The 26,758-nt window shown below is 41.2% G+C and overlaps 3 protein-coding genes across 3 annotated transcripts; 1 reads left to right on the top strand and 2 right to left on the bottom strand.

The window, feature by feature from the left end:
• Positions 1 to 78: 78 nt before the first annotated feature.
• LOC103703517 (B-type cell cycle switch protein ccs52B-like) lies at positions 79 to 12,372 on the bottom strand. Its single transcript, XM_039124162.3, has 10 exons — positions 11,655 to 12,372; positions 11,254 to 11,376; positions 10,930 to 11,034; positions 2,861 to 3,040; positions 2,461 to 2,523; positions 2,157 to 2,351; positions 1,955 to 2,056; positions 1,123 to 1,185; positions 881 to 949; positions 79 to 767 (listed from the first exon to the last, which is right to left on the bottom strand). Exons 1-10 carry the CDS (start codon positions 12,102 to 12,104, stop codon positions 714 to 716), a joined length of 1,404 nt encoding a protein of 467 aa, XP_038980090.1. The 5' UTR covers positions 12,105 to 12,372; the 3' UTR covers positions 79 to 713.
• A 1,624-nt stretch (positions 12,373 to 13,996) lies between these two features.
• On the top strand, positions 13,997 to 15,583 carry LOC103697267 (protein C-terminal S-isoprenylcysteine carboxyl O-methyltransferase). Its single transcript, XM_008779094.5, has one exon. The coding sequence runs from the start codon at positions 14,107 to 14,109 to the stop codon at positions 15,355 to 15,357; it is 1,251 nt and encodes a 416-aa protein (XP_008777316.4). The 5' UTR covers positions 13,997 to 14,106; the 3' UTR covers positions 15,358 to 15,583.
• Positions 15,584 to 20,307: 4,724 nt separating this feature from the next.
• Positions 20,308 to 24,207, bottom strand: LOC103697265 (putative WRKY transcription factor 49). The gene is made up of 3 exons (XM_008779092.6): positions 22,760 to 24,207; positions 22,503 to 22,646; positions 20,308 to 21,248 (listed from the first exon to the last, which is right to left on the bottom strand). The coding sequence occupies exons 1-3, from the start codon at positions 23,068 to 23,070 to the stop codon at positions 20,669 to 20,671; spliced, it is 1,035 nt and encodes a 344-aa protein (XP_008777314.1). The 5' UTR covers positions 23,071 to 24,207; the 3' UTR covers positions 20,308 to 20,668.
• Positions 24,208 to 26,758: the final 2,551 nt, after the last annotated feature.

Raw genomic sequence — 26,758 nt, 5'->3', positions numbered from 1 at the left:
AATTAAGTTTTGCTGCATTAAAAGCTGGGTAATGTTCTCTTTTAAAAAGAAAAGATGTTTGCATAGGCAACAGCATGGATATGTCCCTTCTTTTGGGGAGTAAAACATAGTTAGTCATGTCTGTTATTGCATACTTGAGGCATTGGACCAAAGTCTCTGCATGCCATCTTCCTGAACTAAATATCTGCTTTCAGGATCATTGAACCATGAAAAGCTCCTTGCAGTTCTCATAATATTGGCGTGTATTTCCTCAGAATAATTGTATGAACTCCTCAAGCAGTGGGCACATCCGCCAGAGAGAGAGAGGGAGAGAGGCGCGCAAGGATACAAAAGATGAAATGGAATTTCGCCCCCTGGATTTCTTTTTGCATGGTCAACAACCTCCTATCGGCTACTGAAGCCCGATTATCAAACTGCCAGTGTCTGGGGGGATACATTTCAATACGTTCTCAAACAGCCCTGGAAACACTTGAAGATAGATAAACAACATGAGATCTCAGCAATAATAATGATAGACTTGGGTAGTAGTGTTACAATAAAACCATCTCGACCGAACTTGGCAGAGGGATTTGCATATCTATTACAAGGTGCAGGCTTGCAGAAAAGGACGTAACAATTGCAAGGTGCCCAACACTCTAATTTCTTGCTAGAACATTTACATAACAATTGAAGCAATCAGTTTATTCTGCTCGAAGGATGATCTTGCCACTTTGTCACCGAATATAAGTTCGTCCTATGGACCAAACTACACTATCACGAACAGGAGCCTGCGAAAGGATGAATCACAATTTGAATAAGTGATACCATGCTGACATGAACAGGTATTGATTATTTTTTTTAGAGAAAAATGAATATTTCTATTTGTAATAGGTACGCTTACTGGTGTTTTCATGGAAGGAAAGACATTCCAAAATCTCAATGTCTCGTCTCCTGCACCGGTCACTATAGTCTGCAAGAAGAATAATTAAATTCCCGGACACGCACAACATTGACATGATGTTGAGGTTTTCTATCCAAAGCACGCTATATTTTTGCATGGAGAGGGGAAGAGATGGAGGTGGAAGATACAGCCAGCTACGGAATCATCAGATACAAACTTAGAGAGTATAAAGAAATATGTACCTGTCCATCAGGTGAAATGGCAAGGTAAAGTACTCGAAGAGTATGACCGGTTAAAGTTGCTACCTGCTTAATCATATATAGTTCAATGAGAAACTTGATAAAGCTAAGTCCAAAATACCCAGCATAAATACTCCATAAAATTGTTGAATAGGTAAAATCCTCAAGCCTTCTCAAGTTTATTTCATCTTGGAAATACTAAAGATTTCTGAATATCTATTTAGATACTGCTTTTTTATTCAATAAAAGATGACCATATGATGCCAATATCAATTTCTGCAGTATGTGCCATGGCATAATAGCAAGCATATCTATTTATGAATCTCCCTTTCACCACAATTACTGGTTCAAGGTCCCTCTCCAAGATGGGATTATCTTGGGTATGTAACAAAGTATAGATGACTGACGCTGAAAAATATTGCGCAAACTTCTCTTGTCAGAACTAGAGTTTACAGGTCGATGAAAATTGGACTGCTTAGATAATTATGGAAGTGTTTTTCTGCATCTCAAAGAGAACCTCCATCTGTTGTATATTATGGAAAAATCAAAAAGCTTGTTCAACTAATCTGCTTGCTTCTAAACTGTATCTTCTCGCCTAAGGTTTCTGATGAGCGATGATATAGAGTCAGTATGCTTTTACTCATCATGCTTTTGCCACCCATGCAAGTCTTACTGATTTCCATAGATGGATGTTCTCTTCACATAATTTGGTTGTGAAAATCTAAGTGGAGGGCAGCAACTATTTCATGGACCTTTACATTCAGAAAATCTTAAATTAGAAGTAGCTACTAATACGAAATGGACAAATAAATTGCTACCAAGAAGTGAATCATACCTTCCCCATAGATGGATACTTCCACACCATAATTTGGTTCTGGGAATAACCATGAGTGCTGACTACTTCATTTACATTTTTACACCATGCTAGATTGCAGACCTGAAGAAACGAATAGTGAGAGCTGGTATCACTATAACCATGAGACCTGAAGATTGCATATATAAGTTCTGCATAACAAAACCTAGGCCTGGATCAGCACCTGACTTCCTGTGTCCACACAATTGAGCATATTGCCATTTGTAGTGTTCCAAAAGCGGATGCACCGGTCAGCTGTCCCACCTCCTGATGCAAGAAGGCCATGCTGATGTGGTGACCAAGCAATGGCTTTAACAGCAGCTGTATGCTCTGTAAGCTTTAAGACTGGATGCGGGGATCGCTGGTTCCACACAAAGAGCTGGTTCGCATTTTTTCAGAAAACAGGGTGCCATTCAGTAAATTCGAATAAATATAATAAATATAAAAATATTGGTAGTGAAACAAGGAAATGTTACTAACTTGCTGACCTGGTTGTCATTTCCACCAGATGAAAGTTCGCGGTCGTCGTGGGACCATTTTAGGCCGCAGACCTGGTATAGCATATGTTGGTTTCTTTAAGAAGAAGGAAGAGAAAGGAAAATGACTGAACAATTTAAGATACAAAATTTGTTTTTCCCTTTCTCCATTTGCCCACTTGCAGTTCTCATACTGTATATAAGCCATATTTTGTCATATTGAGTGATCAATAAAAGATGAGCAAGCTGAATTCTACATTGCTATACAGATTTTAGCATTTGTTGCCAACATGTTAATGACTTGCAGATTAATTCAACTGAAATGTATATATAGATTATGAGAAAGACATGAAAAGTATGGGCTCATGCATATTTACATGCCCGTATTATCAAACATGTTTCAAGGACGTACCTCGGATCTGTGGCCTACAAGCTTGCTAATGAAATCATTGGAAACACGAAGATCATGCTGAAGAATATTTTTGTCTCGACTTCCCGAAGATAGAATGCATGAACTCCAGGACAAGACTCCAGTTCTAGTCTGATGGCCACCCATGTTCCGGATCCTTTTACAGCATGTGGCATCCCAAATCTGTCACACATATTTAAACCATGACCCCAGTGCAATTTTGATTGAGAATATATATTTCCAACTAAGGTTTAAATTATATAGTTTGGGAATTGAATTCCCCAGTTACTCGAAACAGTCTACATTATTTCAGATGTCTTTGATTCAAGTACATTATTTGAAGATCTGGCTCACCATTTCCAGTTAAATATATATTGTCGATCTATTTACAAGAAGATAAGATGAATTGAAAGTTGGTCACATCACCAAACGGGATCTCCTAATACTCATCCACACGCAGGAGGTTCTTTTTGACAGTCATGGAAGTTTGATGTTTAAAATTTGCATTTGAAAGCTTGGAATAGGAAATGCTAGTTGAAATTTTATGATCTTCAACTGAGTTTTAATTAACTCAAATTGGTGAAGCCAGTTTTCTATCTTCACCTTCTTTTTTTCTTTCCTAAAGATTTTTATTCCTTTTTTCCTGATAATCTCAATCTTTTCCACAACAAGATCATCTACAAAACTATGCTGGAGCATTTTTCTATGGATGGTTAAATATCATGGGATATGTTCAACTGAGATCTAAGATTAATCAGTCCTAGAATCCAGGGCTTGATGGAATTGATTAACTTAATGAATTATAAATCATACCTTGATTCGCTAAATCCATCTTTAATTGCGCTCTGGGCTTTGAAATGCGTGCGCAGTCTCGATCACCGGTGATCTGAACAAAGGTTAGCGAGTAATCTTCTGGAGAGAGAGCACTTAATGCGTGTTTTGTAAAGGGGTCTAACAGGCTATTTATAGCCCTCTCCAGGGACCAAACGCTGCAGGTGGTTACACCCGTGAAGAGTCACCCCCCATCAAGGTAACTCTTCACTGCTGTGAAAATACCGTAATGCCCTTGTGATTATCAAGATTTACGAAATTCAAGGGACACTTGTCAAGATGTGGGTTCTAATTAAACGGGATCAGGGTTTAATTAAACGGGATCCAACATTCTCCCACTTGGACCATATTGACGCCATTTGTCAATGTGGGCCACAACTTGACGGGATCCCAACATTCTTCCATTCGTACCATATTGACAAGTGAAATATCCTTAGTACTTGAATTTTATAATCTGTATACGCGTGTTCTTTCTATCCTGATATCAATTTGGGCAAGCTTTATGTTTGATTACTTTGAGAATAATAATACGAACAATGGCGGAAATAACACCTATTTGATCGGCGTATAACCTTCCATGATCACTATATTACTAAACCATCATAACCAAACCCTTATGAATGAACTTCTCATAAAATTCATTCTTTGGTCACAATTTCTGCTACCATAGTATGCATAAACCATATGAATTCATTAAAGCAGAAAATATAATATATGTGATTTACAACCATCTAAAATGTGCACAATAATACATCAATTAATTTATACAGAAAAGGCCCATTTGACCAACATGCTCCTTGTGCAATCCCGGAGCTATTGCTTTGGTCAAAGGATCTGCTAACATAAGCACAGTATTGATGTATTGAACTGAAACTTTATGGTCTTCACATTTTTCCTTTATAACAAGATATTTCACCTCCATGTGCTTATTTCCATTAGATATCTTGTTATTCTTTATTGAGGAAACTGCTGCTAAATTATCACAATATAACTTTATGGGCCGTGAAATAGTGTCCACGATCTGTAGGCCTGCGATAAAGTTCCTCAACCAAATAGCCTGTGTAACTGCATCATAGCATGCTAATAACTCAGCCTCCATTGTTGAAGTAGCTGTCATCTTTTGCTTTGAACTCTTCCACGAGACTGCACCACCAGCTAGTAGAAAGATATAACCTGATGTTGATTTTCTACTATCTGGACATCCCGCAAAGTCTGAGTCTGAGTATCCAACTATCTCCAAAAGATCGGATTTGTTGTATGTGAGCATATGATCTTGAGTTCCTTGAAGATATCTCAATACTTTCTTTGCAGCTCTCCAATGTTCCATTCCTGGATTAGTTTGAAATCTCCCCAGTAATCCCACAACATATGCTATATCAGGTCTGGTACAGACTTGAGCATACATTAAAGTCCCAATTAGTGAAGCATATGGAAAAGCTTTCATATGCTCCCTTTCAATTTCATTCCTCGGAGATTGTGATTGGCTCAACTTTTCACCTTTAGTAATAGGCACTGGGCTTGGTTTGGAATTTTCCATACCAAATCTCTCCAACATTTTCTTAATGTAGGCTTTTTGAGATAGACAAACTTTTCCCTTAGATCTATCTCTATGAACCTCAATGCCGATGACATATGAGGCTTCACCCATATCCTTCATATCAAAATTGCTGGAGAGAAATTGCTTAGTCTCTCTAAGCAATGCCAAATCACTGCTAGCAAGCAAAATGTCATCTACATATAGGACTAGAAAAATAAATCGACTCCCACTGATCTTAAGATAAATACATCTATCAACAACATTTTCTACAAAGCCAAATGTAGAAATGACGTTATTGAACTTAAGATACCACTGTCGGGATGATTGCTTGAGTCCATATATAGACTTATTTAGCTTGCAAACTTTTTGACTCTGACCTTCTGAAACAAAACCTTCAGGTTGTTTCATGTAAACTTCTTCCTCTAAATCTCCATTAAGAAATGCAGTTCTCACATCCATTTGGTGCAGCTCTAAGTCAAAATGAGCCACCAAAGCCATAATTATCCTTAAAGAATCCTTCTTTGAAACTGGAGAGAAGGTTTCATGATAATCAATACCCTCCTTTTGAGTAAATCCTTTGGCAACAAGTCTGGCCTTATGTCGCTCTACCTTATCCTTGGAGTCTCTTTTGGTTTTAAAAACCCATTTGCAGCGTACTGCAGTAGCCCCAGGAGGTAGTTCAACAAGATTCCAAACATTGTTTTTAGCCATAGAATCTATCTCATCTTTCATAGCATCTAGCCATTTGGAGGAATTTACTGAATTTATGGCTTGTGAGAAATTTATTGGATCATCTATATTGCCAATGTCATAATCATTTTCTTGAAGGTATACTATATAATCTGGTGGAATTGGAGATCTCCTTACCCTTGATGACCTTCTTAAAGTTGCTTCTTGATCCACTGGTTCTATAGGTGGAGGAGCAACATTCTCAGTGATAACTGGCACAGATTCAAGTGGAACATTAATAGTAGACTCATCCTCCTCCAAATCATTATCAATGATAGGTAGAGGAATCATTGGCTGCTTATTTGAATCTTGCACACCATACGGAGTTTGCTTTTCCTCAAAATTAATTTCTTGAGGTGTTATACTCCCACTGATTTGGTCATTTTCAAGGAATCTAGCATTTCTTGTCTCCACAATCCTCAAAGTATGATTAGGACAATAAAATCTGTATCCCTTGGACTTTTCTGGATAACCAATAAAATAACAACTAATGGTTCTAAAGTCCAACTTTTTCTCTTGTGGGTTGTACACCCTTGCCTCAGCTTGACACCCCCAAATATGTAGATGTCTTAAACTAGGTTTCCTACCTGTCCAAACTTCATAGGGTGTTTTTGAGACAGCTTTAGTAGGAACCCTGTTTAGAATATACGCAACGGTTTTTAAGGCATCACCCCACAGAGAAATTGGGAGAGTTGAGTGACTAATCATACTTCTTACCATCTCCATTAATGTTCGGTTTCTTCTTTCCGCAACTCCATTTTGATCAGGAGTACCAGGCATAGTATATTGTGCAACTATACCTTGCTCTTGAAGAAATCGAGCAAATGGACCTAAATGTTGTCCAGTTTCAGTATACCTACCGTAGTATTCACCACCTCTATCTGATCTCACAACTTTAATCTTTTTATCAAGTTGTAACTCTACCTCTGTTTTGAAAAGCTTAAAGGCATTTAATGCCTCAGCCTTGTCATACAACAAGTAGAGATACCCATAGCGTGAGTAATCATCAATAAAGGTGATAAAATACTTATGACCAGTAAAACATGGGGTCGAAAAGGGCCCACATATATCTGTATGTATGAGATCCAATAAATTTGTACTTCTAATGGCACCTTTCTTAAACTTGTTAGTCTGCTTTCCCTTGATGCAGTCTAAACAAGTTTCAAAATCACCATAGTCAAGAGTTGGTAAAATTCCATCATTTACTAATCTCTTGATTCTTTTTATGGAGATATGGCCTAATCTTCGGTGCCATAACATAGAGGAATTTTTATTTATTAGGCTACGTTTTAATCCATAATGATCTTTATTTTGCAGGGATAAAAGGGATAGCTCAAAGGATGTATCAAGGTCTAATTTGAATAAACCATCCTCTAACAAGCAATTACCAACAACAATATTATTCAAAGAAAGGTTTACAAAAGACCGTCCAAATGAAACGGTATATCCAAAGGAAGTAAGTTTAGAAACAGATATCAAGTTTCTTGAAAATCCAGGTACATAGAAGGTATTTTCTAGATACAAAATATGGCCAGTCTTTAAGGTCAATTTGAACGTTCCAACAGCTTCCACATGTGAACGCATCTTATTTCCCATTATGATGCTTCGCTCACTTTCCGTTGGAATTCTTTTGTTCAACAATCCCTGCAAAGTTTTACATATATGGATAGTAGCACCAGAGTCAATCCACCATGTGTTATGAGGTACATCAATAAAATTTGATTCATAACACACTAAGGAAAGAAAAGTACCTTTCTTTTCGAGCCATTTCTTGTACTTGATGCAGTCCCTTTTCAAATGTCCTTGTTTCTTACAGAAGAAGCACTTTATTTGCCTTTTGTCAGTCACTTTGGCTGACACTTTCATTTTCTTCTTCTTAACAGGAATATGATGACTGGTACTGCCGACCTCTTTATGTCCTTTTTCCTTATGAGAGGTGAGATAAACACTCTCTTGCCTCTCTTGTTTTATTCTCTGCTCCTCATCAACACACATGGCTAGAAGTTGATTCATAGTCCATTTTTCTGTATGTGTGTTGTATGAGATCTTAAATGGTGCATACTCCATAGGCAGAGAATTAAGGACAAAGTGTACAAGAAAAGTTTCTGACATGTCTACTTCCAATGATTTTAATTGGGCAGCGATGTCACGTAATTCCATAATGTGCTCGCGTATGCCACCATTATCATTATACTTTAAGGAAGCAAACCTTGATATTAAGGTGCTGGCTAGGGCTTTCTTTGAACTCACAAATTGCTCTTCTACTGCTGTTAAGAATTCTCTTGCAGTTTTGCAATCTGGAATTGAGCCCCTTATCTTTCTGGAGATATGATTTTGTATGAGTAAAAGACTTAAGCGGTTTGACCGCTCCCACCTCTCATACAACTTTTTCTCCTCTGGCGTAGTTTCCTCCGTGGGGACAGGTGGCATGTCCTCACGAAGTGCCAGATCAATATCCATGCACCCTAAAGTAAATGTCAGCCTTTCTTTCCATTCCGAGAAATTTGAACCATTAAGTATTGGGATGCATGATGTAGATTGTGAAAAAACTGTCGGAAACAAAGCTGCAAAACATACGCTTACTATCAATATGCATGCTATAATTACGCTAAAACCTTATCTAAATCACTAACCCATATTAGCAATTTAGTGAGTAAATCAAAATTAACTTTACATGATTTACCCCTTTACGATAAAACTAATGTATTAAGTATGATATTTAATGAACTTTATATATCTAGTTGAAAAATCCAAAGAATAACAGCCAGATCAGCTCCAGATCGGTGGTGGAGCACTAGGCTCACTTAAGTACCAGCCTTTCTTAGGCACGTATACCTTTTTGACAAGCTTTTCTTAGACACCGTTATTCAATGGATAAAATTTTACTAGATATTGTTCAATGTTAATGAGGAATTCAAGGCCTTTGGGCAACAAGATTTTATCATAAATATCATACTAATAACATTATTTCATCCCATCATTAACTTTGTATAATGATTTCCCTTTGGGGCCGGTTCATTATATATGATGCAACTATTCAATTTCATGAGATGATGATAAAAAGACTCTTTATTGATTAAACTAAAGCATTCTAAAATTTATGGGATGCTTTGGCTCGTCACCACAAATATGCAAAAATTTAATCATTTATATAAGATGCTTTGGCTCGTCTCATGCATATATCATCCTTTTATCATGAAAAATATGAATAATTTAAACAATCATGTATCATCATAAGAAAGCATCTAAATTGATCATTTATGTAATAAATTCATTACAGGGACCAATATGTAATAATCGGTGTACTGTTCTGTAATAAATCCTAAGTACAGGGATCAAATAAATATATTTTAGGACCTTTCTGTAATTTATCTTTCGTCTGGGGACCATAGATGAATTTCGGAATCCCCTTGTTCAGAATAACATATTGTCAGGGGTTTCTGTGCAAAACTCACAGTTTAGTCAAAAGGATTCGGGTTTCGGGTTGCGGGGCGAAGCCCAATAACCCGAAACCTGTTAATCCCTTCACCTTTTTTTTTTTTTTTTTAAATTAACCGGATTCGGGTTGCGGGTTTAGAAAACCCGAAACCCGTTAATCCCTTCACTGTTCATCTTCCCCAAACGAAAAGAGGAGAAGGCTCTCCTAAACGACGGCGGCGCAACCGCCACCGCCGGCCGTAGGCATGGCAGCAGGCCGCGGGGCGGCCACAAGGCGGGGCCGGAGGCCGGGGTCGGCCGCGGAGGCCGCGGGGTTCGGCCGCAGGGTGCGGCCGCAGCCCGCGGTCGCGAGCCGCAGGGGCGTCGGCCGGAGGCCGTGCTGCGGGCGCCGTGGGTGGCGCGGCTGGCGCCGCTGGCAGTGGCCGGGGCCGCTTAGCGGCGGGCCGCAGGCCATGGCGGCCAAATTTTTTTTTTTTTTTTTTTCTTTCTTTGCCCGCGGTGGCCATGGCGGCCACGGTGGGTTGCAGCCGATGCCGGCTCGCCGAGGGGCGGGTCGCAGCGGCAGCCGGGGACGGCGGTTGCTGAACGGTGGCCCTGTTGGCCACCGGTTGGGACGGGGAGGGCCGCGACCGAGACCCGCCGCAGCGGCGGCCATGGCAGCGGCTCTCCCTTCCTTGTTTTCTTGTTCCAAAATGGAAGAAGGGGAAAGATGGGAAGAGTTTAGTCCCACATCGCCCAGAAAAAATTCTTTCATATGGGTAAATAACATCAGTGTCCAAAGCACCACTGTCCAGCGAACCAAACGCTGCAGGTCACAAGCTCCCGCAACGAAGCTCCCGCAACTGGCTCGAGTCACAAGCTCCCGCAACGAAGCTCGGTCACGCTTGTGAGACTGGGTGTCGTAAGTGGAGCGTTTGAGGGCTATGTCTGATGCATTTATACTTGTGGATATTTAGTTTTAATTAACTTAAATTGGTGAAGCCAGATTTCTATCTTCACCTTCTTTTTTTCTTTCCTAAAGATTTTTATTCCTTTTTTCCTGATAATCTCAATCTTTTCCACAACAAGATCATCTACAAAACTATGCTGGAGCATTTTTCTATGGATGGTTAAATATCATGGGATATGTTCAACTGAGATCTAAGATTAATCAGTCCTAGAATCCAGGGCTATGTCTGATGCATTTATACTTGTGGATATTTATCTTTCATCAAAGTAGTATCTACTATACTCTTCTACCGAATCAATTAGTAATTTCTGCTGCACTATTCCCCCCCTTCCCCCACTTTCTTCTTGTATTAGGAATGTCAAGCTTGTAATTGGATCTTCTTAGAATCCAGGGCTATGTCTGATGCATTTATACTTGTGGATATTTATCTTTCGTCAAAGTAGTATCTACTATACTCTTCCACTGAATCAATTAGTAATTTCTGCCGCACTATTCCCCCTTCCCCCCACTTTCTTCTTGTATTAGGAATGTCAAGCTTGTAATTGGATCTTCTTAGTCTTGTAGTACTATGAGAACCATATAACATACCTGGACATCTCCAAGACTTGTTCCAACTGCAAGGTAGGAGCCTTCACGAGTCCACTGAACTGCACACACGCTGTCCCTAGGACTCAAGTCACACAGTTTTGTTACCTAAGCCATGCAGACCAAGTCAGATGATTGCTAACCAAAGTAATACTGGCCAGATTGCTTCAGACGAGGAAAGCTAAAAGTGAAGATAAAAGAACATCTTAAGAAGATTGAAATTTAAACTTGAATAAAATTCCTTTTTTTTGTGTGTGATTGAAAAAAAAGTTCCTGCTCATCAAGCAAAACCATATGATTTTAGATAGGATTGCCGGAAGTTAAAACCTTGCTCGTGGATGCAGACCATAGATAGACACAAGTTCCCAATCCAACAGCTAAAACATTTTGCGAAGACCAATCAACTAGATTCAGGTAAAAATCGTCTTGAAGTGATGGAGCATCCAGGACCTGCAATGTATCAAGCCAGCAGTAAGCATTCATTTTTGCTAGCATAGAAAATTTTGCATCTTCTTGGGAGATTCTAGTTTCTTGTTCTTTGTTTCCTTGGAGCTTTATGTGTTTTGGTTAGTTTCTTGTTCTCTGTTTTCTCCCTTTCACGGGGAATTCAACTTTGTAGAAGACCTCTTTCCTTGTGCGCCTGATGTATGTTGCCTTGAATTTACAAAGGAAAATGAAATATGGACATCTCGGATGGAAAAATAGAAAGGCCTAGAGTTTGTAGTTACCTTGTGGGGAGTCTTGGGTACTTTCCTAGGTACTTTTGGGGGTGTCGAGACATCGCCTAGAATGCCCCCGTCCTGGCCGGATGCCACTCCTGAGAACGGCGAACTTGGGGCCGAGTGATCCGTCTTGAAGCGGAACAGATTCTTATTTGGACTGATTGGGGATCCCTGGCCCCCAGGCGAGGACGAGACTGAATCAGGCCCGAAGAGCTCAGCCTTCAGCAACCTTGCATAGGCCTCGTTCCCTCCTTCCTTCACCGGCGATGATTTCTCGACCAACGCAAAATGTTGCAGCCTCGAGGATGATCTGCAAGGTATGAACCGGTCGCTGTATGTCGTCTTCGACGGCGACGGCGTCTTCGGGATTGCTGAAAATCGGGTAGGAATCAAGTCGAGATGGAGAGAAGCTTCCATGCCGGCCGGAAGATTCAAACGGGATCTAATGGAATCCATTGTCGGGCTTCTCTCTTCGCCACTTCGCAAATCTCTGCACGGAATTCCTCCGTTGGCAGGAGATATATGGATTTCCGGGGGAATGGCCTGGGATGGGAGGTAGAGCAATCTGGACTCTGGAGTCTTGAGGGGAAAAGATTCGCCTCCTTTTGGAAGGTTTTGGGGGCCACAGTTTTGCAACGGTCGTCACTCCAGCCGAAGTTTCAGAGGCGAGCAAGGGTCGCCACTGCTCCGGTGTGTCCAAGTAGCCGTTAGACTTGGCAGGTTTGAATAGCCGTCCGTGGGATTTGAATATTGAAGAAGGGTTATAATGTCACTCCGTTTTATTTAAAATCCACCCCCTTTGCCTGTACTAGCACGATATTCTAACCCTTTTCTTTACCTTTTCGGGGAAAAAAACGAAGGTTGGAGCCAAATGGTTCCCTCGAGGTAGCGGTATTGTCGTAGCCCCTCATTGCAAGCAAAATACCCGATTATTTTGCAGTGTAGGGTGATGATGTGGCATTACAAATTTATGATACTAAAACTAGAAGTGGATTTTATCTGTTTGGAATTGCAAATAAATGTTTCTTATTGCAAAGCATCCATGTAATATGCTCTCTCTCTCTCTCTCTCTCTCTCTCTCTCTCTCTTTCTTCTTTGCATGCAAAAAATATATAAGATCTTTGAGAAAAAGAAGATACATGATATTACTATGAAACGCCTTATGCTTCAATAATTGATGTTTGAAAATTTGAATCCCCTGCTTTTTTTGAGCAAAGCACCAAGCATCATGAACGTTTATTGCATGTAGAACTACAATTCACGATTGCATGTTTGAAAGAATTTGTCATGCAAGCAGTTAAAAACTAACATGAAATCATTATTATAATTATTTTATTTTTTATTTTTACTACAACAGATGTACATCTAGTATGAATATATTCAAAAAAGTCAAAATACAACACACCATGAAGTGCGCTAGGCAACTCTCTTTCTCCAACTCGCAAAATATCCTCAGAATGATCAGTCACATATAAAACCACCCAGTCCACAACCCTATTAGTCTCTCTATAAACATGCATAGTCTGGAATTCAACATCGCCCCTCACCATAATCCTAGTGTCCCAAAGAGGGGATGGCGCCCATCCACACTACTAGATCTCTCTGGATCCAACCGATCATGGTCGAGTCGCCCTCTAACAAGACCACTCTGACTTGCAGCACATGCTGTGCATACCCCAAGCCATCCCACGCTGCTTTCAACTCCACTTTCGAAATAGAGGTATCAAAGATCTCGTACCTGTCACCAGATTTTGTCTTTATCAAAGCAACCAATATTAAGTGGTACAATGATATGATATAATGAGACCCTTGAGATGAGATAATAATTTAATTTCTAAAAAAATGTAAGCTTATTTTCCCTCTTTTCTTGCGTAATCTTGCTTGGTATGATACTGTTGCCTAACTTCATTCAGCGAGTGGGGCATATTTGAAACTTGTAAAATAATTTGTTAAAATTCCACTGACAAATAGAAGGATTTGTAAGTCTTATCAAGCCGGGTCAGCTACTTCGGCACTTCTTTTTAGTCCACCCCTGCTTTAATGCTTGATTTCATTTGACCAATAAGAGATGGTCAACCTAAAAAATCAATTGAGATGACATCAGCTCTTATAAGATTAAAAGGGGCTAATCTCATCTTCTTATTCTAATTTCTATCCGGTCTCTTGATGGAAATTCCAGCAAAAACCCCTATCCATCGTCCAAGTGATAATAGATGGTACCATTCAAACATTATACCATCTGAACTAAAGTTTCGATAATATATTACATTGTGTCTTCTTTTTTTTTTTGTAAGAAAGGGTATATTACATTGTTTCTAACATCCAGGTTTTATACGTTAGAACCAGATACCATGTCAACTGCCATTAGCTGTAGAGATCACCCTCCATCTACTCTCGGTAGACCCCAGGCGGCACCTCATCAGTGGCACGTGTGCAGCACGCGTCACAAGCTGCGCACATGAGTCATCCGCTGCCAAAATTGGCACCCGTTCAAACGGCTCTCATTCAAGCCAAGCAAATGGGAACCGCCACCCGCTTCCTCCGCTCACCGGCGCAGCCCCTTCCGACTCTCCCACGAACCCGACCCCGACCCCGACCCCGACCCCGACCCCATGCCTCCCCACTCTCCTCCTTCGCGTTCCCTTCCCACGACCTCCCTCTCCACCCCAACTCCACCCTCCTCTTCTTTCCAATCAAAAATTCCACCAATCTCTCTCTCAGACCCAACCACAAACACCTGACCCCCATCGCAGCCTCCTCCCAATCCCAGTTCCAGTCCCCATCTGAACCCCGAACCCTAGCTAAACCCTTCTCCTTCGTCCCCCTCCCTGCTATAGATCTCTCCGGCATCACCCCTTTTACCGTCTGCAAATGGTCCGCCGTCCTCGCCCTCGCCCTCGCCGCTGCCAAGAAGACCGCCGCCCTCCTCCTCGACCCCTTCTTCTGGACCTACTTCAGCATGGCCTGGGTCTTCTGGCCTTGGCTCCTCGCCATCCTCTTCGCCGCCTATGGCCTCTACTCATTCCGCCGCCACTCCCTCGGCTGCTCCACCCTCGTCGAGCAGCTCGCCATCGTCACCTCCACCATTGCCTGGCTCACCCTCGTCCCGCCGGCCCACTTCAACGGCTTCCTGGAGGGCTGGCCCATCGCTCTCTTCTTCATCTACCACTACTTCTTCTTCTTCGAATCCTCTGTGCGGAAGCGCCTCTACGGCGACCTCTACCCCCGCCCTCACGATTCCAAGTGGGATGTCAGCCTCCCTCGGGCCGCCCAGATTGGTTTCGCAGTCTTCGTATTCATCGGGCACTGGCTGGCAGCGTATGAAGGGCCCGAATTGCATCTGATTTCGGGCGGGTGGGCCAATGTGGTGGTATGGCTTTTGGTTGCCATGACGCTGTTTATGCGTTACCACTCGGTTCTTTACCTCGCCAACTATTCGGAGAAGGTGGTGGTGCCGACGGCGGTGGTTCAGTTCGGGCCGTACCGCTGGGTGCGCCATCCCCTCTATGCTTCCACGATGCTGCTGTTTGCTCTGCATTGCATCACACTGCGAGCGCCGCTCAGCTTGGCGTATCTTGTTGCAGTGTGTTTGTTGTATTATGGGCAGAAGGCAGAGTTGGAGGAGGCTCTTATGGTGGAGACTTTTGGAGAGAGGTACACTGAGTACATGAAGAAGGTCAGATACAGGCTAATTCCTCTTTTGTATTGATTGACCAGTGTGTGGGTTTAGCATGTTTGCTCTTGTTCTTGTCAGCGGGAAATCTTGCTCTCAGAAAGATGCACCTGAAAACATATGTAAGGTTATTTGTTTGATGTCAAGGAATGTGCACCATAATGGCTTTATGCTCATTGTGTGCTACATCTCATTTCTTCGGTAAATTATAATAGTATAGCTGCAAGTTATAACTTTTTCATGATCATGCTACCTTCTATCATCCCGACTTTTGAAACTTTCATGTTCTTTTAATGTATTGAACATAGCAAAAAATGAAAATGCGGCAAAAGGAAGAAATATAATCCTCTCACTTTTTTTATCCATTTGTGGGTTGTAGCTGGCTTTATGAATTGTCTTCACTGCTGGTTCCCAGCAAGGGTATTTTGCTATTTCTGTGTCAACAGTCAACACATGCATCTTTAGATCGTCATACAAACTCCATTTAATAACATTCCTTAATGATGTTAGAAAAAAGAACCTTATTCAATACTGTCAAGATAGCTACTATCATGTTGATGATAGAAAATGTCATGGAAAATAAATTGTAGCGAGAAAAAAAGTTAATCTCAAGTGATTTGAGTGATGTTGAAGTAGTTTCTCCCCTGTATCTTGTCATGTGCTTAAGTGCACCTTTTCTTCATTTTGATAAGTGGATGAGAGAAGCGGAAAATCTATTATTCTAGTTTAGGAGGAAGGAATTATGATTTGAACCTTCGAACATGGAGACTATTCAAGCAAACATAAGGAGAGAAAGAGACTATTGTAAAAAGAAGTTCTAGATTCCCACTAACATTCAAATATCGAGTTTATGTATTCTGGAATATGAACACAAAGATCTTTTCTATATTGTAATGCAAACTCCCCAGAAATAACTTAACATTCATCAGGCAGTTGCCTCTATAAAAAAAACTTTGTATTTAGGGAAAAACACCTATCACCTCTTGGGTTAGCTTTCTTCCTTTTTCCTATTTAATAAAGGAAAGAGAAAAATGCACCAACCATAAGTTGAAGTGCATGTATCAATTCACATAATAAAAAAACAAAAAGATTGGGGAAAAAAGATTTCATTACTTTGCTTAAAAATGTTAGCTTTTCTTCTCCACTTCAGAAACAAAAGGAAAAAAAGAACCTTGAAGTTTGAAGTGAGCTATAACTTTTGCAAGAGCCTGCCAAAGATATCCTCTTCTTGATCACAACATTTTTGTGCAAATGGTTCCTTCTAAAGAGAGCAAAAGTCATTTTGGTATGTGGAACTGGAATCTAAGGCTATAGATATATTTGGTAGCTCTAATTTGGACATGTCAGGACAAGACGATCTGAAATGGTTGAATGATAGGTGGTGCTATAATTGTTTTGTCATTGTTCCGTATATATATATGCAATAATCAACTAGAGTGGTGATCATAATTTGTGTAGGTCAGTGCTTTATGATAGTGCTACTAAATAGTGATATTTTGATCATGGTAAGTGAATGTAGGTCTGAAAATATATTAGATACGGATCGTTATTAGTGTCTGTTTTTCTTTGGCATATTCGGAATAGATGGATACGAATCAAACACTAAAATTCATACCTATGTTTGTTATAAATGTATATGCTTACAAGTCCTATTCGATAGTATGGATATAGGTGTGTATATAAATCGAATATTTGAATTTTATGAACAACCAAATGAAAGATTTCACTCTATGGAAGGTAAGTAAGTTAAAGGCATGTTAAGGTTGTCGTTCATTTCTCTTTTAGGTTCATGAGAACTATATAAGGCTAAATAGGATTACAAACATAATCGAATATTCGGATATGGGTCTGATAGTTATCTATCTTTATTTGTATCCACTTTTCTTTAATAGATACAAATACTGATCAGATATTAGTCAAATGCTGAAATTTGTATCCATATCCTGTTGGATTCAGATATAGAAATGGATCCTAGGACAAATATTATCCAATCTATTCGGATATTAACCACAATCGAGTGTGCTGTTAGGAAGGAAAGTTAATTTGGCAAAGTAGAAATCAGTAATTTGTGCCTAGTCAGAACAATCCCTTTGTTGCTTAAAGGTGAAACGTATGGATTATCAACAATTTAGAATTAATGAGAACTTCTTATCGGGCAGGTTGGGCCTGGTTCAAGCCGGGCTCAGCCCTATGCGTAACCAAAATTAGTTAGGCTTAAGCCCGACCCAATCCAGGCTTCGGACTTACTTTCCAGACCCGAGCACGGTAGCTTCAGACGTTAGGTCGGGCCTCGGGCTTTTTGAATTGAGGCAACGGTGAGTGGGGGAGGGAACAACAAGAAGCAACAAGACGACAACGAGAGGGGGAGGGGACAACAAGGCGGCAACGAGAGGGGGAGGGGACAACAAGGCGGCGAGGAGAGGGGGAGGGGACAACAAGGCGACAGGGAGAGTGGAGGGGACAACACGGCAGTGAAGAGGGGATGGCGCAATGGCAACGGGGCTGGGGGGAGCAGACGACATGCTCAATTTTTAGTCATGGTTCGGCCCACCGTGCTAAAAAAATCAGGCCTAGGCCCATCCAAAAAGAGCCGGGCTTGGGTGAGCCACCCAATTTTTGAGCAGGTCTAGAATTAATGTATACTCTATCTAGCAAGGTTGGCAGAACCGTCTCGAGCTGTACCAGTGGCTCACTGGTGGAGACCCGTTTTCGTAGTTGGAGAAGAAGAAGAAAAGAGAGAGCAAGTGGGGGAGGGAGGGCCGCGGGGGGAGGCCTCGACAAAGCCTCCACCGGCTTCCTGCAGTCCTCCGCCAGCATCCGCCACCCTCTGCCAGCCTCTTTTCCTCTCTCTCTTTTTCTCTCTCCCACGGTACCGTGCCATCGTCGGTACCGGCCCGACATGGCCCATACCGACTCGTGCCACTAAAAAATCAGTACGGTGCCCGGTACCGGTTCCTCCGACCTTGCTATCTAGTTTGTTTATCTGCCTAAATCATGAAATATAGTCTCTCTCTATGCGCGCGCGCGTGTGTGTGTCTAGAAGTATTAATAAAGGAATCTACTCCCCATGAGACGTTAGTAGATGTGGCAAGCAACTATTGTGGTGTTGAGAAGTTTTAGTGGGTTGATGATACCATTACCGGTGATAAAGATTTACTGGAGTCATATTTTTTTGTAAGCCCTTTTTTTCTTGATTTATGTTTGAATCATCGTATCTCTGTTGTACGTGTTTCATATTTAGTGCATAGAAGTCATAAAATCATGCCATCTGAGAGGGTTAGCGTAAGATTGAGTCGACTACAAAGACTAATCTTCTTTGGTGGATCATATTATGATCCATAAGCCGATATGGATAAAATAAGACTTGCTGGTTAAGATATGTGTGCAAGTGGGATCGGAGGCTAGCCCCAACATCAGTGCGCATAGTGCTTGATAGTCCTATGTTAGATTGGGTGACAAAATCTGAATATCTTCATACCTGATACTTCTGATACATGTTCTGTTTTTAGCTAGTATCCTTTTATTCGGCACATTGAAGTGCACTTTCGACAATACCTCTTTGCAATATAACCATTCTGACATGGTCTATTAACTGTAGCACCTTTGGACAAAAATGATAGGATAGTTTACATGACAAACATTCTAAAAACAGGTATATCGAAAAGCTGCCTTCCTAAATTGACTAATGGAAAGCATCACTTGACAACCAACCACAAATATAAATTCTTACGGGACCCACTATGCCTTTCTTTAATCCGGTCCATCCATGGCAAAAGCCACTTTGGAAACTTAGTACTGAATGCACCACTTTCATATCCTCAATCTCCTGCCCAAGGTTATTTAATGGTGATTTTACAGAAGTATGCATTTTAATGTTGCTCTATGAGGCTCCATTAACTGGATTATGCCTAAAAGTACCAGTATTTGCTTCCAAATCTTCATGAGACTTTTGATTAGCCAATGATTTATGCACTGCTTGCATATGCAAAGATTTTTTTTTTTTTTTTTTTTTTGCAAGCTTACACTAGAAGAGTCCTTGTATCAGCATTTATTCGTCTCATTTTAATTAGGGATAATAGCAGGTGGGTTTTGCAACTCAGTTATGCATTTTCAAATTAAGTGTTTAGTATTGCTAAATCATTGCTATTAGATCTAGTGAGACTTGTTCCTCTTGGGCTAAAAGTGAATTTGATTAGGTATCTGCTTGGTGAGCCAGGCCAACAAATAATTTCTTTGCATTACCATGCAAGAGTCATCATGCAATCTCGTTGCCTTCGACATCATATAATCGGCTTTGCCCATAACTTTAATCTCTACCTAGTAGTGATACAAAGTTTTACATTCATAAAGTTGGGTTGCGAGATGACTGAGCTGGTTCATGGTATAAACTTGGACACAGTATAAACTTGGACATGAAACTTACTTTACATTATCAGGTTAGGGTGGGTTCAGTTCCATGTTTGCATTGGTGGATAGAAGTTGGTTTGGTGCCTCATTTTGCCCCTTTGACTTGGTTCTGTTTTGCGAAGTTCTCTGATACATTATATTCAGGTATTGTTGGGCTGGAACATTTTTACTGGACCCACTGTATAACATAATGGTAAGACTTCAAATTTTGATTCTGTAACTGGCTGGATGAGTTGGATCCTGGTTCAGGTTATAAGCATGAGTGATCTAAGTTTGGTTAGCGTCTAACTGTTATATTCATGTACTCTGAATAATCTGAAATTTTCTCCCGTTTCAGTCTTCATGCATTTTATAATAATGTGCTTATCGAGAGGGCCATGACTTCCCTATCTTGAGTTTGATCTTTATTGAAATTCCTTATCTAAAGTAGATAGTAGAAATTTTGATTCCATCATCTAAAACTTCTAAACTCTGCAACTTATCTGATTTGATTCCCTCCACTGTTATTTCTTGAACTTGGCCTTGCTCACCAAAAGGGAAACAGTAAAAAAAGGGAAAACAACAAAGAATTTTGGGTGCTGATCATCAATTACGGAAGCATTTTATACCAAGGAAATCCTTCTGTTACAATATAAAATGTTATGACGCATCAAAAAGGGACATATAAGTAGAGATCCCTGCAGCCACAAAATACCAATATTTATATTGTACATAGATTTCTTGTACATATACATCTTGTTAGCATATTGTACATTTTATTCTCAGTACTCCCTTACCATACTCTCAATCCAGTCGTCCAAGTATTACATGGCGTAAAAGAGGAGTGGAGTAACTTCATTTTACCCATGCAATTCCAGATAAAGTATATCATTTATCATTCTAGCTACCAAATTACCACTTGGATACTCCTATCTTTGTCCTTTTGAGTGCCAGTTTCCATTCAGATGATGCCAGAGAATATTCCCACATCAAGATAAGAAGAGCTGGGTGTGCTCCAAGAAAGGGAAGAATAGGAAGGAGAAGATGCTGGTGATGTGGAGTGTGGGTCATATGAAGAGGTGGTTGAATTGGATGGCTTTCTCACCAGCAAGGGCACGACATCTTCTAACAGCCCTTGTCGGCTCTGCATGAGATCTTCAAGAAACCCGTGCTGGGAAATGTCCTGTCTGACCGGACTCTGCACACCAACTTCCAGAACCTCTCCTTCTGGGCTCTGGTCTCCAGCAGCCCCAGGCTGCAACTGCTGCTGCTCCATTACCGATGGGCTCCACACCATGCTCTCTGTAAGTGGGCAATCGGCTACTTGCGGCGTCTGCATGCTCATGGATTGGATCCTCGGTTTCTTAGACACATGAAGGTTGGCAGTTGAGTAATCATGGGGCCGGGATAAGAAGAAATGTGAGTAGGTGTAATGGAGGTGGAGGCCTTCATAGGTGACAATGAGGGTTTCTGGATCATCTGTTGACCGTTCCACCTGCTTCTTGGCATTGCATCTTGGGTTGGTGCACCTGTAGTAGCTCCTGGCAGCAAAAAAATAAAAAATAAAATCAGATCATGACAGTGATACAGAATTTCAGGGATTTTGATAACATTTTTGCGATGCATGGATGTTAACTTGCTTGTTGCTGTAAACGCAACCAGGGAGGCAAAGGTTTTGTTTCGGTGGCCTTAAGCAAATTCTGGTGAACTTTTATTTCGTGCAGGTTTATATTTGTCACATACAGAAGCAGGTCGACCGAAGAGAAGATGCGAGAATAAGTCCCTTGATTTCCACTTAAGCTGGTGTGCAAGGATCAAAAGCAGAGCAGGATATGCCTTTTAGAATGGAAAGAAGAATGCAAGAATTCAGAATAGGCTGGCGTCCAATTCCACGGGGTAGGTGGGGTGTGGCTTATTTATGAGTTTGCCCCCAAAATAGGAGGATTTCAGGAGGAGATAAAGCATGCAGGTGTGGAAAGGGATGCTTCCACTCATATTGCACCTTCCTGTACGCATCTTTTCTCATTTTTGGAAATTAAGTACGACTGTAAGTGATCTTGTACAAGAAAGATTTCTGGGTGCAGAAATCTAGCAAAACAAGGAGAATTCTGGGTGCAGAAAGAAGCTTATAGTTTTCTTTTTGGTGTCTCTAGGTTGCTGAAAATTGTTGCATGTAAGATTTGCCGTTCTACGGTTATTGAAATTTGGTACGTTCAGGTGGTAGGGGCATGTCCGTCCTGTTCATATCAAACTCTGATGGAGGATTTGTCTGTGACTCCAATGATGGACGTGGGAGCTCAAAATCCAGAGATTCAAGTAAATTTACTTTTTTCATAAAAAAAAACTCTATTTTAAATATAAAATACACTTAATGCAAATTAGAAAAAAATCTAAAATTACTTGAAAGAATAATAGTCATCTCCCAGTCTTCGTATCTTCAACGCTGCTCGTAGTAAGTGTATAACGTTCTTGTTTTACCCTTTTTTCCCCCATTTTTTCCTCTCTTTTTATTCCTTTTCTATTGGCGCAAAGGGAACAGGAAGAAAAATAGGTGCTATTATGTATGTTTGAGGAGCTCAACGTATTGACATCATCTGATTGGAAAACATATAGGAGAAGAATTACAGAGCAAAAGGGGGAGACAGCAGCAGCAGCAGCAGCAGCAAGAAGGAATGGCAGAACGCAGTAAAACACAGCATTCCTCGAAGACGAAGCATGGTCATATGAATTTAACGAAACTACCATCAAGTTATCAGCATTTAAAGAGTGAGCTCTTATGAGACACAAGAATGGACCTCGGATTGGGACTGTTCTTGATGGATTTCTGCCCATACTTCCTCCACTTGTAGCCATCATCAGCAAGCCCATTCCCATAGGTCTTGATCCTTAAGGTATACTTACTCTCCATCTTACTCAATCCCTTCTCTGGCAGTGAGATACTGCAAGAACAAGAGCAAATACATGTAGCCAGTTAAGCACAATCCAAAGGCCTAGGAGTTGCCAAGACAAGAAAATTGAGTCTAAATGAAGAAGAAATGCTCCATTAGCATACGTGGGTCGGGAACCGCCGTGGCCGTCGGAATCGCCACTCTGAAAGGTTACGGACAGTGCACTCTCGACATCGCCGATCGTCGGACCCGAGTAGACTGTTGAGATGAGCTTGTTGATCATGGATTCACGGCTTGTATCTGGTTCGGGTTCTGTGACCTTGGGCAAGACGAAGAAAGGTGTGGTGTCATCAAGGAGCTCCCTCACAAGCTCCTCACACGAGCCATCGAGCCAATTGGCCTCCGACTCGTACACTTCTTCCATTGGCTTTGCAAGTGTGGCTGGACTGGTATGAAAGGGAAGGGAGAGGATCATAGAACATAGGAAGGAAGAAGAGACTGGAGAAGGGATGGGGACAAACAAGGACGCTTCTACCGTGCATTGCTTTCATGCAACGGTGAGCCTTTTAAAGCATCTAGCCTCCCGGAATTTACCACTCTTCCACCCGTACGTTAGTTGTGAACCCCTACCACAATCTCTCCGTCTTTTCTTTTTTTTTCTTTTCTTTTCTTTTCTATTGTTAAGATTAAAGACGTTATCTTATGTTGACCAAAACCACCCGACCCGCAATTGCCATTCTCAATCAATGCCAATGTCAGCCACTAAAGGATGATGGATGGACCATCCAACTAATGTTCCATGTGAGTTCTCTTATCAAAATATTGCTGTAGAGTCCAAATCACAGCCATCAAAGTAAAGGAAGGCAGTCGATTGGATCAAGAGAGGGCTCTTGGCGAGTCTCTCTCTAGCTGAGACTATCAATCTACAACCACCACAACCCAGCAAATGCCTCTGGATAATTAAGTCCTCCTACCTAACCTGCCTCCCTCCCCTGTAACTACAAGCATTGATTCCCTCAAAGAGAAACCATAAGACTTGCATCCCAAGTATCAACATATGAAGGCATGAGGACAAGAGTTTCCTTCAAGGGCACCATAAATGACCACCATGTGCTCATCTCTAATTCCATGACTCTCAGTGGAGCAAACAATCGATCCAAGTCGCTCATGAACAGCTCATTGCAAGTTAGATTTTTTTTTCTTTTTTTTTTAATTAAGAATATAAATCCGATCGAGTTAGAATCAGCCATAAATAATCGAATCTTATTCAAATTTTGGGCTTGGAATTAATTTTAAAATAATCCTGCCAACTTAGGCCCAGCTCCTACAATCTCAAACGCATTTCCATATGTACCTGAACCTATCGTCTCATTCAGACCCCAAGCTCGGTCAAAATTTGCTGGCTCACAAAATTGTCCCTCAGGAGCCATCTCTCCATCTCTTAGTTACGGGCAGTTTTGCTCGCCACAAGTTCCAAGTATCACCAAGAATCGTAATCATATAAAATATCGCTCTGACATCCGCCGTGTCGACCAATGAAGGCAATTGCCTGGGAGCGAGGGAAGATTAGGGTGTCTCATTAGTTTTTTTTTTTTTTTGTATGTGGGGTTGACTTTGGAGAGGGATGGAGGATGTTCTGAGGGAAAGGAACAAAAGAAATTAAAGCCAAGGTAGAAGGAGACAAGACGTTGACCGGCAGTGGGAGGGTGGGGATGGGCGAGCCAGCTCGCTGTGTTGGGCGATAGGACGAGGAGGGGAGGGCGTGTAGGCAAGGAGTCAGCGCTCGCGCTGCGGAGCCATGAGGCCGGAACATGGGATGGGATTGCTGAGACGACAGAGAGAGAAGAGTCAACGGCCGGTGGGGACGGCATGGAGTTTACGTTAAGTGGACACTGCTTGGATTTTGTCCGCTCGTGTCACATGTAACGTGTGAAGCAGTTCGATTTGTCTTTCCCCGACGTCGATCCCATAGGATAAACGTTGCCTAATAATCCTGCCGAGACGTAGAGAGAGGGAGGATGATAAAGCAATAGGGAGGTAAAAAAACGTAAGCCTTTTGATGTTGTCCTTGGAGCCCGGATCTAACTCGGAGAAACAGACTCAAAGAGGAGCATCTGCTGCAATTTTTTTTCACTAAGTTTGCAAATAGTTTCTCAAAATTAATAAGATTTTTGGATGGATCACCACGGTGACACCTCCCTCTTCCATTAAAAAAAGAAGAAAAAGGTAAAAATCAGTCGACCTTAGACCTTTGACTTCTTTGCAAGGGGCCTGGTAGGACCGCTATGCTTCCACTCCTGCTCCTCGTATGGCTTGCATAATTAATCCATGCAGGGACCGCGTACGCGTGCACCACTCGTGACCTTTTACTAAAATGCTGCTCGTTGCTAAATGTCCTGGCCAGGACTCCCCACTCTTATCTATAAATAAATAAAATTTACCTTTTTTTTGGGTAAATTGGAAGGGAAGGAACGGCTAAAACTATTTGAGTTATAGGAAACAGAAATTATACAACTGGAACAAAGAAGGAAAGGAATCAAAAACGCAGCTAACACAAAGAAGTAAACGAATCACAACCACAATATAAAACAACAGAAATTTCACTTCTCATCTTTCTCCCCCTGAAAAGCCACACTAGAAGCATCAGCCTGCAAAATGGTCAGCATCTGAGGATGAATAACATCATAAGATGATGCAAAGAAATCCCTATCAAGAGCTTAGCTCCTAACCAACCAACAGCTTGATTGCCTTCCCTTTGGGTATACGTAGCAACAAATGTGGGAAGAACATCCTTGCATGCCAAATAAAATTGGGCTATTTACCGCCCAGATATTGTAGCCACATGCTGCTATGATCCTGAAATTGTAACCACAGGCCCAGTTCCAGCCAATTGTACCAACAATTTGAGCTTGCGTTTGCCAGCCCAATAGAAATGGCCTTCGAACCTGTCAGTCTAACCCAGCCATGGGCCCAATTGTTGGCCGACTGATCATAATTACTCATTTCCTCTGTCCACATTTATAACTAACCATTAGCATACCACTTTACCATAACTAAACAATAGCAGACCGCTTTCTATCTTTGACGTATCAAAGCATTGCAATTTCGTTTGAGAATTTTCCATTCTGGTTCTGCACAGTTCTTGTTCTGCCTTGCAGTACATGCAAACAGAAAAGGTCGAACTATATACCAATAGTTTACATCAATTATAAGGAGATCAATGATATAGAAAGCCATGATGCTAGGAAATTTTGTTAAACTGCATACAGCACTCGAGTATGATATCAAACTCACAAGCTTTACCCAATTATACGCTAGTTATACTCTCGGTAAAAATCAATTTTTTCCCCTGGGGAGCTAACAGTTCCGCTGCATGAAAAGTTGGAAGCTTTTAGGCTTACTACTGGCAATGAGCTTTCTTAAAACTTACATCACTCTTCAACATAATATTCGTCAAACCAATATCATGAACTATACCGATTGGTACAACTCCTTAACATACCATGGCAGAATATACCAAAACATGGAGATGGAGAGAGAGACTCAGCAGATTAGAGCTTCAACGAGGATAAAGGCCACGACAATGACGATTGACAAAAGCTTCAACAAGGACACACAGGAAAAAAAGAAGGAATTATAACCCTAACCCTAGCAAGAGAAGAGAGCAAGAAAGAAGGAATTTACCGGTGATAGCCGATGTTGACGAGGGAGAAGCAAGCAATGTGTAATGGTGTCAATACCATCGAAAGCAGCATCGACGATGCAAGCGAACGAGAGAGAATCTCAAACCACCAAAGGTGGGAGAGATTTTATATGCAAACCAACCTGAGCAGCTTTATCCCAGTACGATTCATTACAAACCAAACCATCCGATTCAGATCAGTTCTGCCATCACTGCTTTAAAGGGTTTACAGCAAAATGCAAAACTAATTCTCTCCTTAAAAGTTCACAGAAACGGTCACAGAGTCCATCTTGCATTAATTATCATGCAATATATCCAATCAATTACAAGAAATCCTGGAGAAGGATTTATATATACTGGAGAAGCATTCATGTATAATTTAATAGAAAAGTCTAGTAATGAAGAACCACCTTGCGCATGCTGACATGGGTATAGCCACAGATTGTCATAACCTTCAGGCGAATACATATTAGATTATCTA

Source organism: Phoenix dactylifera, chromosome 8, assembly GCF_051530095.1.
Source record: "Phoenix dactylifera cultivar Ajwa chromosome 8, Ajwa_hap1_PhDact_Kaust_v1.1, whole genome shotgun sequence".
In the NCBI taxonomy this organism is placed as follows: Eukaryota; Viridiplantae; Streptophyta; class Magnoliopsida; order Arecales; family Arecaceae; genus Phoenix; species Phoenix dactylifera.
The sequence above is the reverse complement of the archived record's forward strand: the minus strand, read 5'-3'. Positions and strand labels throughout refer to the sequence as shown.